Below are 16856 nucleotides of genomic sequence, written 5' to 3'. Positions count from 1 at the left end.
ATTAACATTCAAAGTTATTACTGTGAAGTGTATTTCTTGAATCTATCATCTTATCCTTTGGATTTTATTTGTCTGATCTATATATTCTTTTCCCTCTTTCTCTTTGTATCCTTTAGATTACCCTTACTGGTACTCTTCAATTCTGTGCCCTCCTCCCGACGTCCTTCTCCTGTCTTTTTATTTTTGGCTAGCAGAACTCCTTTTAATATTTTGTATAGAGCTGGTCTCTTGTTGACATTTTCTTTCAGCCTTAGTTTGAGTGAAAATTTTAATCTGTCCCTCAGTTTTGAAGGACAGTTCAGCTGGGTACAGAACTTTTGGCTGGATCTTTTTCTTACAGGATCTTAAATATATCACACCACTACCGTCTCACCTCCATGGTGCCAGTTGAGCAGTCTGAAGTCAGTCTTATTTGATTTCGCTTGTATGTAGTAGATTGTTTTTCTCTTGCCACTTTCAGGATTTTCTGCTTCTCTTCAACATTTGACAGACTTATTAGTATGTACCTTTGGCTAGGCCTTTTTGGGTTTATTCTATTTGGAGTTTGTTGGAATGCTTTGATTTTCAGATTTATGTCTTTTATAAAGGTTTGCAAGTTTTCCCTCATTATATCCTCTACTGATGTTCCTAGCCATCTACTGTTGTGTTCTCCTTCTGGGACACAGATGAATCTTTTATTTGTGTGCTTTGTTTTGTCTTTCATTTCTGTGAGATCTGATTAAAATTTTTCCATCTTTTTTGTTATTTGCTTTTTTGTGTGTTCAAAATCAGTTCTCCTGTCCTCTAGTTTGCTTAGTCTTCTGCCTCTTCAAATCTGCTGTTGTGTATTTCTAATATTGATATCTGATTTGTTGTTTTTCTATTTATTTTTTCAAATTCCTCTTTATACTCTACTAGTGTCTTCCTGATCTCCTTTATGTCATTAACCATCCCACTGATTTTATTTGGTAAAGTTGTATGCACAACTTTGATTAGCTGCTGCAAAATCTGTGTCTGCTCCAGTGTTTTAATATGATCATTAGACTGGGCAGTATCTATCTGCCTCTTCATATGGTTAGTTATCTTCTGTTGTCTTTGCCACATGTTGATATCTTGGTAGGGTTACTTTGAATGTTGATTTCCTTCAGTGTCCTAGAGCTCTGTATTTGGGGAACAGGTGTGGAGCAGGATGCGAGGCATGGGTGGGGCAAAACAGTTTGGTGACGGGTTGCGGTGCAGGTATATGCATGGGTCATGATCTCAACGCTGGTGTCTGTGAGCACTGGGTGGAGGTGATGGTGTTTTGGCCGTGTGGTGCAAGGTGCAGCTCAGGCTGGCCTTGGAGCAGAGGAGCAGGGTATGGTGTGGAAGACAAAGATGTAGGACATATAGTGTATTCAAGGAAGGTGGCTTGGCTTACTTCCTTCTCCCAATCCCCCTGTCCGTGCACTCCTGATGGCTCCAGGCTCCATCTGGAAATGGATGTACTAGGCAGTTTGACCTAGCAGAAAAGCCTAGACGATTCTCTGCGTCTCAGTTCCTCTGCTTCTTAAACCAGGCCCTGGTATAGAAGGTCACGTACACGCTGGAATCACTCTCCTGGTCTTTTTTCTGTCCCTTCTCTAGCTATAGTTTGGAGCAGGGGTGAACTCGACCTATCCTATTCTGCCATCTTCCCAGAAGTCTGTTCTCTTGTGTCCTATTTTAAAATGCTACGATAATAGTCAGCATTGTTACCATTATTATTATTATTAAAAAATTGTATTAGACATGGAGCATAACTCCCAGGGGTGTGGATCTTCCTGGCAACTTGAGACAGAAATTCTAGAATGAGCTAGAAGGGATTGAGAAAACCTTCTCGACCAAAAGGGGGAAGAAGGAAATGAGACAAAGTGTCAATGGCTGAGAGATTCCAAACAGAGTCGAGAGGTTATCCTGGAGGTTATTCTTATGCATCAAGTAGATATCATCTTGTTATTCAAGATGTAATGGAGAGGCTGGAGGGAACTGCCTGAAAATGTAGAACTGTGTTCCAGTAACCATGTTTCTTGAAAATGATTGTATAATGATATAGCTTTCACAGAGTGACTGTGTGATTGTGAAAACCTTGTGTCTGATGCTCCTTATATCTAACTTATTGACAGACAAGTAAAACATATGGATTAAAAATAAATAAATAATAGGGGGAACAGATATTTTTTAAAAATCTACTAAAATAAATTTGGTAGATTGAAATGCTAGTGATCAATGAGAGGGAGGGATGAGGGGTATGGTATGTATGAATTTTTTTCTGTTGCCTTTTTCTTTTTCTGAATTGCTGCAAATGTTGTAAGAAATGATCATGATGATGAATATACGACTATGTGATGATATTGTGAATTTCTGATTATATATGTAGAATGGAATCATCATATGGTAAGAATGTTTGTATGTTCTTATGTTTAATAATTAAATAAGTTAAAAAAATTGTATTAGAGAAGTTTGGGTTTACAGAATGATCATGCGTATAGTACAGGACTCCCATATACCTCCACACCGCCAACATGTGCTTTGATGAGGAAAATTTGTTACAATTGATGATAGCCCTTTTCTTTGTAATTGTCCTATTTTTAAAACTTTTTTAACTTTTTTATTGTATAGTATAACATATATACAAAGCAAAGAAATAAAAAAGCAATAGTTTTCAAAGTATTCTTCAACGCGTAATTACAGGACAGTAATTACATTTGTTACAATTGATGAAAAATTGATACTTTTTACTATTACAAGTGAATAATATTTCATTGTCTGTACATTACACATTTTGTTTATCTGTTCATCGGTTTATAGACATATGAGTTGTTTCCATCTTTTGACAATTGTGAGTAATTCTGCTATGAACATGGGGTATGCAGGTGTTTCTTCACGTCCCTGTTTTCAGATTTTCTGGGTACATACGGAATAGCTGTTTTCCCAGGCCATACTACATCTCTACATTTAACTTTCTGAGGAGCTGTCTTCCACAGTGCTTTACCATTTTACATTCCCTTTAGCAGTGAATAAATGTTCCTCTTTCTGCATATCCTATCCCAACACTTGTAATTTCCTGTTTGTTTAATAGACGCTATTCTGGTAGGTGTGAAATGAGATTTCATTGTGGTTTTAACTTGCAGTTCCCTAACAGCTAGTCAAGATGAGCATCTTTTCATGCGCTTTTTAGCCACTTGTATTTCCTCTTTGGAAAAATGTCTTTTCATGTCTTTTGTCCATTTTTTTAAATAGATTGTCTTTTTATTGTTGACCTCCCTTTTTTTTAACAATATATTTTATAATTAATTTCTGTTCCATTAATCTATTTATTTATTTGAGAAGTTGTGTGTTTACCGAAGAATTACATATAAAATACATGTACCGCTCTATTATTAAAGCCTTGCATAAGGTGGTACATTTGTTACAATTGATGAAAGCACGTTTTTGTTGTTGTTTCATTTTCATTTTAAGTAATATTTTAGCATTTTCTTTTAATTGCAATTAGACAAAAAAAGAAATGTTTCATCATATAGTTTTGATAGTCACAAGTATTTTACTTTTAAAATATATGAACTGGTTAATGGGCAGTCTTAATAATCTGGTATATTAAACTTCAGTGTTTAGCATTTAGAAAAATTTTGTTTTACAAATTAAATTTTTTAGAATGATGGGAAATAGGCACAACTTAGAATCCCTGTTTAGGCAGATGTCCTTATCTCTTCCTCAAAAAGAGCTTTAAATAGTGCAGTATAAAAATTTAGGTACGAAGGCATTGCATAACTTTCCATCATATGGCTAATGTTTTGCTCAGCAGCAAGAGTAAAATATTCTACTTAATCTTATGGAGCAAAAGAAAATTTTTGAGAAAGGATCTAGTTATCAAAGAAAAAGAACCTTTTGACCCAGCTATTTAATGGATTCCTTTCTAAGACTGTGATTTAAAAAATTACAGGGACAAGTCAGCTAGAGTGTATCATTTTTAAAAATGGATTGTTTGTCTTTTTATGTTGACCTTCTTATTTTTTTTAACAATTTATAGTTCATTCCTGTTCCATTTATTTATTTATTTGAGAAGTTGTGGGTTTACATAAAAATACATAGATCCCATATAACATTCTATTATTAAAAATCTTGCATTAGGTGGTACATTTGTTACAATTGATAAAAGCACATTTTAATAATTGTTCTGACCTAGGGTTCGTTGTGTTTTACAGTTCCATGGATATTTTTAAATAATTTTTTTTCTAGTTACATATACACAACCTGAAATATCCCCTTTTAACCACATTAAAATATATAATTCCATGCTGTTAATAATATTCCAATTCTGTGAGCCATCCATTACCAGCACTTTCGATCATCCCGGTTAGTAACTCTGTACGTTTTAAGCATTGACTTCCTAGTCCCTACTCCCTATCCCCATCCCCTGGTAACTTATATTCTAGATTCTAACTCTATAGGTTTGCTTGTTCTAACTATATCAGTGAAGTCATACAATATTTGTTCTTTTGTGTCTAACTTATTTCACTCAACATGATGTCTTCAAGGTTCAACCATGTTGTTGCATTTTTAGAAATTCATTCCTTTTTACAGCTAAATAATATCCATGGAATGAATATAGCACATTCTCCATTCATCATTTAATGGATACTTGGTTTGCTTCTATTTCCTGGCAATTATCAATAATGCCACTTTGAATATCAGTGTGTAAATATCTGAGCTGGGCTTTCAGTTCTTTTAGATATATATTAGAGGTGGGATTGCTGAATCATATGGTAATTCTGTACTTAATGTTTCTTGAGGAACTGCCAAACAATCTTCCACAGCGACTGCTTCATTTTTCATTCCCACTAGCAATAATGAGTGTTCTGATTTCTCTGCATCCTTTCTAACTCTTTTAATTTTCTTTTTTTTAATAGAAGCCATCATAGTGAGTGTGAAGTGGCATCTCATTTTAGTTTTGATTCATATTTCCCTAATGGGTAATGATGTTCAGCATCTTATCATGTATTTTTTTGTCCATATGTATAACTTCTATGGAGAAATGTCTATTCAAATGTTTTGCATGTTTTTTCACTGGGTGTGCCTTTTTGTTGAGTTGAAGGATTTCTTTATATATTCTGGATATTAAACCTTTATCAGATGTATGGTCCAAATATTTTTTTCTACTATGTAGTTTTCATTTTACTTTTGTGATAAAGTCATTTGAGGTGCAAAAGTTTTTCATTTTGATGAGGTCCTACTAATCTTTCTTTCTTATGGTGGTTATATTTTGTGTGTAAAGTCAGAGAAACTATTGCTGAACATAGGGTCCTAAAGATGCTTCCTTATGATTTCTTCTAGGGATTATATAATTATGGTTTTTAAATTTAGATCTTTCTACTGTTTTAAGTTGATTTTTGTATATGTTGTGACAGAGGGGTTCACATTCATTCTTTTTTTATATGGGCAGCCTCTGGGAATCAAACCCGGGTCTCTGATATGGCAGGTGAGAATTCTGCCCCTGAGCCACTATTGCACCACCCTCATCTTCATCCTTTTGTATATGAAAATCCAGTTTTCCTGGTACCATTTGTTGAAGAGACTGTTCTTTCCTAATTGAGTGGTCTTTGCCTTTCTGTCAAAAATCCCTTGGCTCTTCCCATCTAGGGAGTCCCTTGTACTCTTTCAAACATTAGGGACTCCCAAGAAAATAGGCCAAGCCCTTCATTTTGAGGATTGCCCTTACAAAGCTTATTTCTATAGTGGAGGAGCTAAGACTACCTATAATTATGCCTAAGAGTTACTTCCAGGAAACCTTTTTGGCTGCAGATGTAGCCTCTCTTTAAACCCAACTCCTATACATGGGACATGACATTTAGGGGTGAAAGTCTCCTAGACAATGGGGGTCATGTCTCTCAGGGTTGAGCCTGGCCGTGGCACTGAGGAATCAACAATATCTTCCAGACTAAAAAGGGAAAAAATGTAATAAGATAGGATATTAGTGGCTAAGAGTGTTCAGATGGTATTCAACTGTCAGCTAGTTATTGATAATTGCCATGGTTTGCCAAAGCTCACTAAACATCATTCCTATTTACACTACTGGGAACACCTAGGACGCTAATTAAGACTCTCCAGGTTTCATGCACTAAGTTTACTTTCCTGAAACCTATAACCTCTAGGGGCTTGCTGGACTAGATAAGTCCTAAAACTCAGAGGGGCTAGCTTCTCCAAAAATATCAGTCCCCTTGCTCTATTGTTAGCATCCCTTTTCAACGTGAAAAAGTTAGAATGAACATAACCCAAAGATCCCTATCAATAGAGAGTAGTATCAAAAGAGAAGGAAGAATTTTAATGGAGAAGAAAATATTTAGCAAATGAGTATAATTATTGAATCACTGTAATATTTTTTTAGCTTCCAGCTAGAAGGTAAAACCTGAAAATAAGAAATGGTAACCCATACTTAACTTTGAAATCTGTTCTGTTACTATTTGTTAAAATCTACTTTGAAAACTAGTGCTTTTTTTGGGCATATTTGTTATATTTCACAATAAAAAATGTTTTAAAAATCAGTTCCTTATAAATGTGACTGTTGATTTCTGAGCCCTCAGTTTGATTCCATTGGTTTACAAGTCTGTCATGCCAGTACCATGCTATTTTCTTACTGTGGCTTTTTAATAAGTTTAAACATTGTGAATTGTGATTCTTCCAACTTCATTCTTCTTTTTCAAGATTGCTTTGTCTTTCAGGGCCTCTTAACCTTCCATATAAATTTGATGATTGGTTTTTCCATTTCTACAAAAAAGGCTGTTAGAATTTTCATTGGGATTCTGTTGATTTTGTAAATTGCTTTGGGTAGAATTGACATCTTTATAATGTTTCGTGTTCTAGTCCATTAACATGGAATGTCCATCAATTTATTTAGGTCTTTTTTTTTAGTGGTGTTTTGTAATTTCCCATGTACAAGTCCTTTCCATCCTTGGTTTGATTTATTCCTAGTTTTTTATTCTTTTGGTTCATTTTGGAAATCTGATTTTTTTCTTAATTTGTTTTTCTAATTGTTGTTTGCTGGTATATAGAAATACTGTTGATTTGGGGTATTGATCTGGAACCCCACGAGTTTACTGAATTCATTTATTAGCTCTGTGAGTTTTGTTTTGGAGTTTTCAGGATTTTCTGTATACAAGATCATGTCATCTGTGAATAAGGGAATCTTTACTTCTTTCTTTCCAATTTTGATGCCTTTCTTTTTCTTGCCTAATTACTGTGGCTGGAACTTCCTATACAGTGTTGAATAACAGTGGTGGCCCTGGGCATCCTTATGTTGTTCCTGTCTTAAAGGGAAAGCTTTCAATCTTTTACCATTGAGTCATATTAGCTGTGGGTTTTTCATACATGCCTTTTGTCAGGTTGAAGAAGTTTCTTTCTATTCCTAGTGTTCTAATTGTTTTTATCAATAAGGTGTACTAGATATTATCAAATGTCTTTTCTGCATTAATTGAGATGATCATGTATTTACTCTCATATTTCATTCTGTTAGTGTGTGTATTAGATTAATTGATTTCTTATGTTGAACTAACCTTGCATATCTTGGATAAATCCCATTTGATTATGGTGTATAATTCTTTTAGTATGCTGTTGGATTCAATTTGCTAATAGTTTGTTGAGGATTTTTGCATCTATATTCATTAGAGTTATTGGCCTGTAGTTTTCTTTTTTTGTGGTAACTTTACTTGGCTTTGGTATTAGAGTGATATTGTCCTCTTAGAATGAAATAGGGAGTGTTCCATCCTCTTAATGTTTTGAAAGAATTTGAGCAGGATTGGTGTTAATTCTTCTTAGAATGTTTGGTGAAATTCCCCCGTGAAGCCATCTGTTCCAGTGCTTTTCCTTGTTGAGAGACTTTTGATTACTGTTTCAATCTCTTTGTTATTGGTTTATTGAGATCTTTTATTTCTTCTTGAGTCTGTTTGAGTGTCTTTAAGAATTTATTCATTTCATCTAGGTTATCTAATTTGTTTACAGATGTATTAGATACATAGTATTCTCTTATAGTACCTTTTATTTCAGTGGGATTGGTTGCAATGTCCCCTTTTTAAGTCTGAATTAAAAAAGAATTCTTTGTCAACTTTTTCTTCACTAGCCTAGTTAGAGGTTTGCCAATTTTTATGATCTTTTTAAAGAACCAACTTTTGGTTTTGTTGATTCTATTTTTTTGTTTAATATTCCCTATTTCCTTGATCTTTGCTCTGAACTGTTAATTTCCTTCCTTTTGCTCACTTTGGGTTTAGTTTGATTTTCTTTTTATAGTTCTTTCAGTTTTGAGGGTAGGTCTCATTTGAAATCTGTTTTCTTTTTTAATGTAAGCATTTAGATGCCTTTGCTGCATCTCATAAGTTTTGGTATGTTGTATTTCTATTTTCATTCACCTCAGCTGTTTCTCATTTCCCAGGTGTTTTCTTATGTCACTCATTTGTTGTTTAAGAGTATGTTGTTTCCACATATTAGTGAAGTTTCCATTTCTTCCTCTGTTAATTGATTTCTATTTTCATTTCATTTGGTTGGAAAAAATGTGTTGTATGATTTGAATATTTTTTAACTTATTGAGACTTTTTGTGTGGTCTGCGATGTGCTCTATCTTGTTGCAGGATCCTTGTATACTCGAGAAGAATATGTATTTTGTTACTCTTGGGTGAAGTGTTCTATGTAAGTTGGCTAGATCTGGTTTGTATTGTTCAAGTCTTCTGTTTTCCCACTGCTCCTTTGTCTAGGTGCTCTGTCCGTCAGTGAAAGTGGAATATTAAAGTCGCCTATTATTAATGTGGAAGTGTCTGTTTTTCCCTTCAAATCTGTTAGTGTTTGCTTCAGATATTTGGGACCCTGCTGTTAAGCATTTATATATTTGTAATTGTTATACCTTCTGGTTGAATTGATCCCTTTATCAGTATATACTGGCATGTCTTTGTCCCTCTTAAAATTTTTCACTTAAAGTCTTTTTTTAACATTGGCTGTCTCCGGGAATCAAATCTGGGTCTCTGGCACAGCAGGCGAGAATTCTGCTCCTGCGCCACTTGTGCACTGCCCACTTAAAGTCTCTTTTATCTGATACTAGTATATCCATCCTACCTCTCTTTTGGTTAGTACTGCATGGACATTTTTTTCCATCCTTTCACTTGAAACTTACTTATGTCTTTGAATTTAAGATAAGTCTCTTATAAACTGCACAAATAGTTGGGTCATGCATTTTTATCCATTCTGCCATTATCTGTCTTTTGACTGGAGAGTTTAATATATTCACAATTTTTTGCCAAAGTTTCTGCCATTTTGTTATTTGTTCTTTGTTATTCTTATACCTTTTTTGATCCTCAATTCTTCTCTTAATAACTACTTTCATATAAATTTGATTTTTTTGTATTGTGCCATATTGAATCCCTTCTTATCTCTTTCTTTATTTTTCTTATGGGTCCATGGGCTTAAAATTTAACACCCTGATGTATAATAGCCCCACTTTTCTTTGTACTTGTTATTGTTTATATGTTTGTAACTTACATGTCCAAAACCATACATTTATCAATACATTTTATGTATTTGCATTTTAGCAGCTTTAGAAAGAAGTTGAGTTACACCAAAAAGTATAGTAGTAATGGTATTTAGAATTATCCATATGATTACCTTTATTGGAGGTCTTTTTTTTTCTTTCTGCCTTTTTAAAACACTCTCTATGTTCTTTTCTTTGAGTCTGAAGAACTTCCTTTAGCATTGTATATAGGGCAGGTCCAATGGTAATCAACTTCCTCAGCTTTTATCTAGATTGTCTTAATCTCTCCTTCATTTTTGGAAGATGTCTCACCAGATATAAAATTTTTGTTTGGTAATTGTTTTCATTCAGCACTTTAAGTTTTCAACCCACTGCCTTCTTGCCTCTGTGGATACTCATGAGAAAACTGCTCTTAATCTAATTGGGACTTCCTTATATATAACATATTGTTTTTCTAGAGTTTTCAGAGCTCTCGCCTAGTCCTTTGCATTTGACAGGATGATCAGTATGTGTCAGGGTGTACTTCTCTGTACCTTTATCCTGTTTGGTGTTTCCTGGGCTTCTTTTTTTTTTTTTTTTCCTTTTTTGCCTAGACGGGCACTGGGAATCGAACCTGGGTCTGTGGCATGACAGGTGAGAACTCTGCCAGATGAGCCACCGTGGCCCGCCCTTCTGGGCTTCTTTGATGTGCATATTTATGTCTTTTGCTAAATTTGCGAAGTTTTCTGTCATTATTTGCATATCACTTTTGCCCTTTTTCCTTTTCTTCTCCTTCTGGGTATCCCATAATGCATGTTTGGTGTGCTTGATGTAGTTTCCCAGAAGTCTCTTAGGCATTTTCACATTTTATAATGCTGTTTTCTGTCTGCTTCTCAGCCTAAATCATTTCAGTTGCTTGTCTTTGAGTTCACTATAGTTCTTCTGCCAGCTCCAATCTGTTGTCGGAATCCTGCGGGGAATTTTTAATTTCAGTTACTGTGGTCTTCAACTCCAGTAGTTCTTTTTTGGTTTCTGTTTGGAATTACCATTTCTGTTTTTTTTTTTTCTTGTGTAGACACCAGGAATCGAACCTGGGTCTTCGGCATGGCAGGTGAGAATTCTGCCACTGAGCCACCATCGCACTGCCCTGGAATTTCTATTTCTTTATTGCAGTTCTCTTGTCATACATTTTTCCTGGTATTATTTAGTTCTTTTTTGTATTTTCATTTATTTTCTTGAGCATACTGAAGATAATTTTTCCAGTCTTTTTCCAGTATGTCCAGAAGGTTGATGTTTTCTGGATTTTTATTCTCTTCATTCAGATAGGCCATTATTTCCTATTTCTTTGTTTTGTAGTCTTTTGTTACACACTATACATTTTAATATTTTAAAATATCAACTCTGGGATGTATTCCCTGAGATGTCTTTTTCTTGAGTTAGTAATGTGATAAAAATTATCTTGATTGTCTGGAGGTAACAAAACCAAGTGTAAACCAGAGGAAAAGGCAATTTTCCTGATTTTTACAAATTGGTTTTGTATTAGCTGGTGCTCTCCTTCAGAGTTTAGACTTCTTATCAGGAATTTCAGTCCAAGGTGAATGCAAAGTGCAGCGTCCTCTCTATCTTCTCTGGGTCTGTGTCTTGATTTGGCCTTTTGCTTGCTAGAGGCCTTAGGAGTTCCCCTGGTTTCAGGAATTTGAATGCCCCCTGTGCATACCAGAATCAAACCATCTCTCTCCCCTGGTATTTCCCTATGGTACTGAAAGTAGCTAGGTATTTTCTGCAGGCCACCTGCCTCAATTGTTTCTTACCTGACTTTTATTGTCTCAAACTACTTTTGCTTGGAGGCAACTTCTGGGAGATGGAGCACACTTGAGAGGAGTTTGCTAAGTCAGTCTTTCCCAGCCAGAACCATGCCAGTGACAAAGTGCAGCGTCCACTTTGGCCTGGGGAGGGGATAAGGGAGAGGTCAGGGAGGGTGCCAGGAACTTCTTCCATGGCTCCCCAAAATTGTGGTGTCCTGACTGCACCTGCCTAGCAAATGCAGCCCTTCTACTGTCCTCTTGAGCTCTGAGGAAATGTACCAAATTTAAGTCTCCTCTGCCACCTTTGTCTGGGTCAGGTTGGAACAATGGCCACCCTTAGAACTGGGCCCCTGGTGATCTGAGGTAGCTAATTAAAGGTAGTGATCTGTGATTTGGCCACCTCTTCCAAAAGGAAACGAGATTCCTTTTTTTTTAAAATGAAAAGGCATCATTTTATTTTAAATCATTTCGTTACCTTTAACACTCTCAGTAAATTATAAAAACCAACTATGTTAGTATGAATTGTGAATTACAACATACTCAACTTTACTGAAGAATTTTAAAACAATTCAATTAAAAGGAATGAGGAAACTCTATTTTATGTATAGGAATATTCATGGCATAGATTAACAAAACATTACATGTAGGAAGGACACAGAATTATTTTTTTTAATTTTTATTTTATTATTTTTTACAATTACTTTGAAAGAAAAGTATGAAATACAGAATATTTGACTGTGTTTGCAATGCCTATCAAATTTAATTATGCTTGCTATTATATACAAATTACAATTAAGCAATGAAAAAATTAAACATACAATTTACATGAAAGAAACTAAACCCAAAAACATGGTAAAAATATCCTTTAAACCTTAGTGTGTAACTTAAACAATCAGTATATTGTTAAAAAAAAAACTAATGAGGTAGTAAGATTTAGGGAGTAAAATTTACAGCTGCACTTATGGGAATATTCAAAGTGGCATAATAGGAAAAATAAAATATGAAATGAAAATACGTATATGCTTTTTCATATGTTCCTATCCTTTTCTTAGCATTGTTGTTCTGGCACATCAGTCCTGAGTGATTTATAGTGATAGTCCTTCAGATATAATTTCATAGAAGAAGGAATTGGAAGGGCATCAATGCCATCATAGGTTGTACAGTTATAAATACCGTTCTTCATGTATGCTATGCTGTAGGGAAAAGGGAAATGTCTGAATTAAAGGAGTGGATAAAAGTGTTTTGAAGAACATACAGGCACTTGGGTCCTTAAAATGTCCTAGGAGCCCACTGATGTCAGGAGAATGGAAGACTCAAGGATCATGTGCGTCAAAGCTCAAGTTGTGATTCCATTGTTCAATTCTAGCTAAAACTAACACAGAATAAATAGTCTTCCTGTGCTGAATCTCGAAGTAAAAAGGTACCCTCTGGTTTTCCTTCTAGTAGAGCTTCAGCTGCATATTTATCCATAACTCACCAGTAACATGGATTGTTATTGATCTGAAGGGGGTCTGGTACAAGACAGTGGACATAATCAGTCTGAGTCTAGTATTTAGGAGGCATTTCCAATTGCAGGATTTCATCATCCATTTCCCATTTGGGTTTGAGGAACTAGATTTTTATGTCCTTTTCTAACACCAGCAAGCTATGCCAAGGGCCAGGTCCCACTTCGGCCTCCAGTGAGAGTGGAGTTGGGAATGGTAAACACCAGGAGGAGAGAGCAATTTCTGGTAGTTAACTGCAGTTTATCAGCTCTTTCCTCCTGCTTTTCCATCGATGCTGCACAGTGTTCTTCTGTACTCTGGAGTTTCAAAATAGTTGTTTCAGATAGTTCCTGCCTCTCTAATAGTTCTGGTGGAGGCACCAATTCCTCTTTTTCCTACTCTGCTCTCTTTCCACATTTCCTCCTATTTTTTAAAATGCTTTTCAATGTACATAAATTTGTTTCGATTTCTATGATTTGGTTCCTCTTCTGTTCCATTGCGCTGTTTCTTTTCTTTGGTATATTCTATATTCTATTAATAACTGCTATTCTCTTATATAGTTCATTATAAAATAGGGCAAATCTTAACACAGTTATACAGAATCTGGGTTTTACAATCATGTAGAATTAGAATTTGAACTCTCCCACCTAGTTGTACAGTTTCGAACATATGCTTAACCTCTCTGAGCCTTGTTTTCTTGATCTATTTAATAACATAACACTGTGTATTTCATAGAATTGCTGAGAAAATTGAACAAGCCATCTGTATGACATACTTATCACTGAACTTTGTTTGAATGCTCTAAAATTGGAGCTAGCCAGGTTTTAAAAAATTGTTTGGTGTTCTTCCTTGATGAGTCTTTAAGCTAAAGTTGAAGATAAGTTTTAACTCTTTCCCCCAACCAGAACAAATTCTTTTGGAATTTTTATTTGAATTTTAAAAACTGTACAAAATAAAATGTGTATGTGTTAGGAAAAACGTACTGCTTTATATATTTGCTCTTTGTGTTCAGGCTCATGATATATTTCTGTACAATTTCATTCTTTTCTTGCTAAGATTACTACTTTATATTGTTTGTTTTACCTTTTGTATTGTTTCTTCCATTGTGAATAGGATCTCCTTTCTTTCTTTTTTTTTTTTAAAGTTATTGATGATGTTTAAGGAATCTCTGGATTTTTCTCATTCTTCTGTCTTTATAATTTGCTGGTTCATTATGATAACCGTTGATTCTCTTGATTTTCTGTGGATAATCATATCTTTTACAAGTAACATTTTTTTCTCTATTCCTTTTTGTTCCATTTTTCTTGTTACATTGTCTAAATTTATCAGCACAGTGCTATCTTTTTTATTTTTGTTTATCATTTTAATAGTGCTATAAATCTTGAGACTACAGGTTGAGTCTAGTTTAATATATTTTCCTAAACTTGCTCTCTGTAGTGTAGGTTTTTAGATGTCATATATTGGATAAGAAAAATTTTGTATTTATTGTCTCAGAAACAAAATTTGCTGTTACTGAATGACTACAACGTTTTTTTTAATTTTTTATTAATTAAAAAAAATTACAAGAAGCACAAACATTCCCAACACATACACTCAACAATTCACAATATCATCACATAGTTGCATATTCATCATCGTGATCATTTCCCACACATTTGCATCAATTCAGAAAAAGACATAAAAAGACAACAGAAAAATAAAACAAAAACAGGGAAAAAAAATTTTACATACCATACCCCTTACCCCTCGCTTTCATTGATCACTAGCATTTCAAACTAAATTTATTTTAACATTTGTTCCCCCTATTATTTATTTTTACTCCATATATTCTACTCATCTGTTGACAAGGTAGATAAAAGGAGCATCAGACACAAGGTTTTCACAATCACACAGTCACATTGTGAAAGCTATATCATTATACAATCATCATCAAGAAACATGGCTACTGGAACACAGCTCTACATTTTCAGGCAGTTCCCTCCAGCCTCTCCATTACATCTTGAATAACAAGATGATATCTACTTGATGCATAAGAATGATGATATCTACTTGATGCATAAGAATAACCTCCAGGATAACCTCTCGACTCTGTTTGGAATCTCTCAACCATTGACACTTTGTCTCATTTCACTCTTCCCCCTTTGGTCGAGAAGGTTTTCTCAATCCCTTGATGCTGGGTCTCAGCTCATTCTAGGGTTTTTCTCAATCCCTTGATGCTGAGTCTCCACTCATTCCAAGATCTCTGTCCCATGTTGGAATACAACGTTTTGAATAATCTTCTGATCCACATCTTTGCTAGAAATGTTGGATGGTTAAGCTTTGTCCTCGGGTAATTAATTACTAATTGTCACTTAGTGTTTAAAGCATTTTTCAAATTTATATAATTACATTGATAGAATGAATATCTGTTACTGGACAAAGGTGGTCCAGGAGTCTTGCCTGATGCTCTCAAATGGTGAATTCCCGAGACACCAGGGTTTCAAAGAGAGAAAAGGTTTATTATTAGGGACATAGCAGGACTTCAGGTGGTCTATCTGCCCAAAAATCTATCTCCCTGAGCTGCAGTAGTTCTGAGAGTTTTATAGCATAAAAAGATTGGCAGGTTTTAGGATAGTGAGCATGATGGCCCCAGACAATATAGCTAGAAGTATTTTTATTGAGCATGTACAATGCGATTACATGCTCAGTCACAGAATGTATGTAAGAAAATGGCGACCTTAATAAGATTATGGGCATGATTTTTAGTATTATAATGAGGTATAGTGACTTATAAGTTAAAGTCTAAGATACTACGTATATCAGGTGGGCCCATTTAGGTTAGATCTAGTTTCGGTTATCAAGATAATTTTGGACTTAGGGTGGATTAGTTCTTGACTAACCCGTACCCTTCATTCATAAGCAGTTGGGGGCTGTCTTTAGTTGTCACAAGCCTGTAAAGTCGAAAAACTGGATAAATGGGTACAAGTGAAGTTAGTCACAAGGGTTTTGCGATCACAAAGCCACAAGATAAAGGCTATACAGTCATGATCAGAGATAAAGGCAGCTGGATTAAAATTCAGAGATTTCAGGTATTTTCCTCTGTCTTCTCTAATATACCAGAAAGCAAAAAGGAACATCTATACATTAATTCAGTAATCAAAATTATCCCCTAAATTCCAGTTTCTCAGTTACATATCCAGGTGTTCTTATTTTAGAATTTTTTTTTTAATTTTTGTATTTTGGTATTCATATGGTCAGAGGTGTCAAAATTTTAAAGCTATAATTGATGAAAGAATAATTCACTGTCCTTCAAAAATAAGAAAGATAAGAAAGTTCTATGAATTTGTAGCCTGTTTTGATGTAAATATTTTGCTTAATGTTTCATATTGACCTTCAGATCAAATGGCTTTGGAATAATTACGTCTTACATGTATTACAGGTCACCATATCACCAGCCAACCTCTTACAGGCCAAGATTATTATTGTCTGGAGAACGAGGCTCAGGTCAAACTTCTCACCTTGCTCCAGCACTTTTGCACACTCTAGAAAAATTCTCTGTGCACAGATTAGATCTCCCAGCACTTTATTCAGTTAGTGCCAAAACACCTGAAGAATCATGTGCACAGGTAGGTGTGGTCCTTCTCAGAGTACTTCCAGCTCTCTTATCACTTTAGATCTTGGTGAAGTTTAAATGCAAATGCATAATGTTGATAGATAAGATTTTTTCCTAAGAATGATAATATGAATTTTAACTTTTTGCTGGTTATTCATTAGCATTCTAGTATTTGGGCAAAAGATCCTTTTATGAGTTATATTCTTTAAGGTGAGTTCGTTTTTCTTATAATACTTCTTCCTGTCCCAAAATTCTAATATCTTCTTTTCTTTTATTAAAGTTTCATCATACATTTTAGAAAAGGATGTTTATTTTGCCTTATTCTGACCCATTTCAAAGCTGTGATTTCATAGCCTTTCTAGAATTTTGTCTTTACTTTGTCAGTCCTTATCATTGATAAGGAAATATCAATTTGAGATGTCATGATTAAACATTAATACAAAATAGTGATAATTTAAACATTGTGAGTATTTGTATCAATAGTCATGTGT

At 34.7% G+C, this 16856-nt stretch overlaps 1 protein-coding gene across 5 annotated transcripts in view; it reads left to right on the top strand.

Moving 5' to 3' along the window:
• Positions 1-16856, top strand: part of ATAD2B (ATPase family AAA domain containing 2B) — a 215998-nt gene that overhangs the window by 123355 nt on the left and 75787 nt on the right. For all 5 annotated transcript variants that reach the window (XM_077152215.1, XM_077152214.1, XM_077152218.1 and 2 more), the window contains one exon: positions 16192-16378. In XM_077152215.1, the coding sequence (XP_077008330.1) occupies positions 16192-16378 (187 nt within the window). The remainder of the gene's footprint in view (positions 1-16191; positions 16379-16856) is intronic.

This window comes from Tamandua tetradactyla, chromosome 3, assembly GCF_023851605.1.
Source record: "Tamandua tetradactyla isolate mTamTet1 chromosome 3, mTamTet1.pri, whole genome shotgun sequence".
Classification (NCBI taxonomy): Eukaryota; Metazoa; Chordata; class Mammalia; order Pilosa; family Myrmecophagidae; genus Tamandua; species Tamandua tetradactyla.
This window is presented reverse-complemented; position numbering and strand designations above follow the sequence as displayed.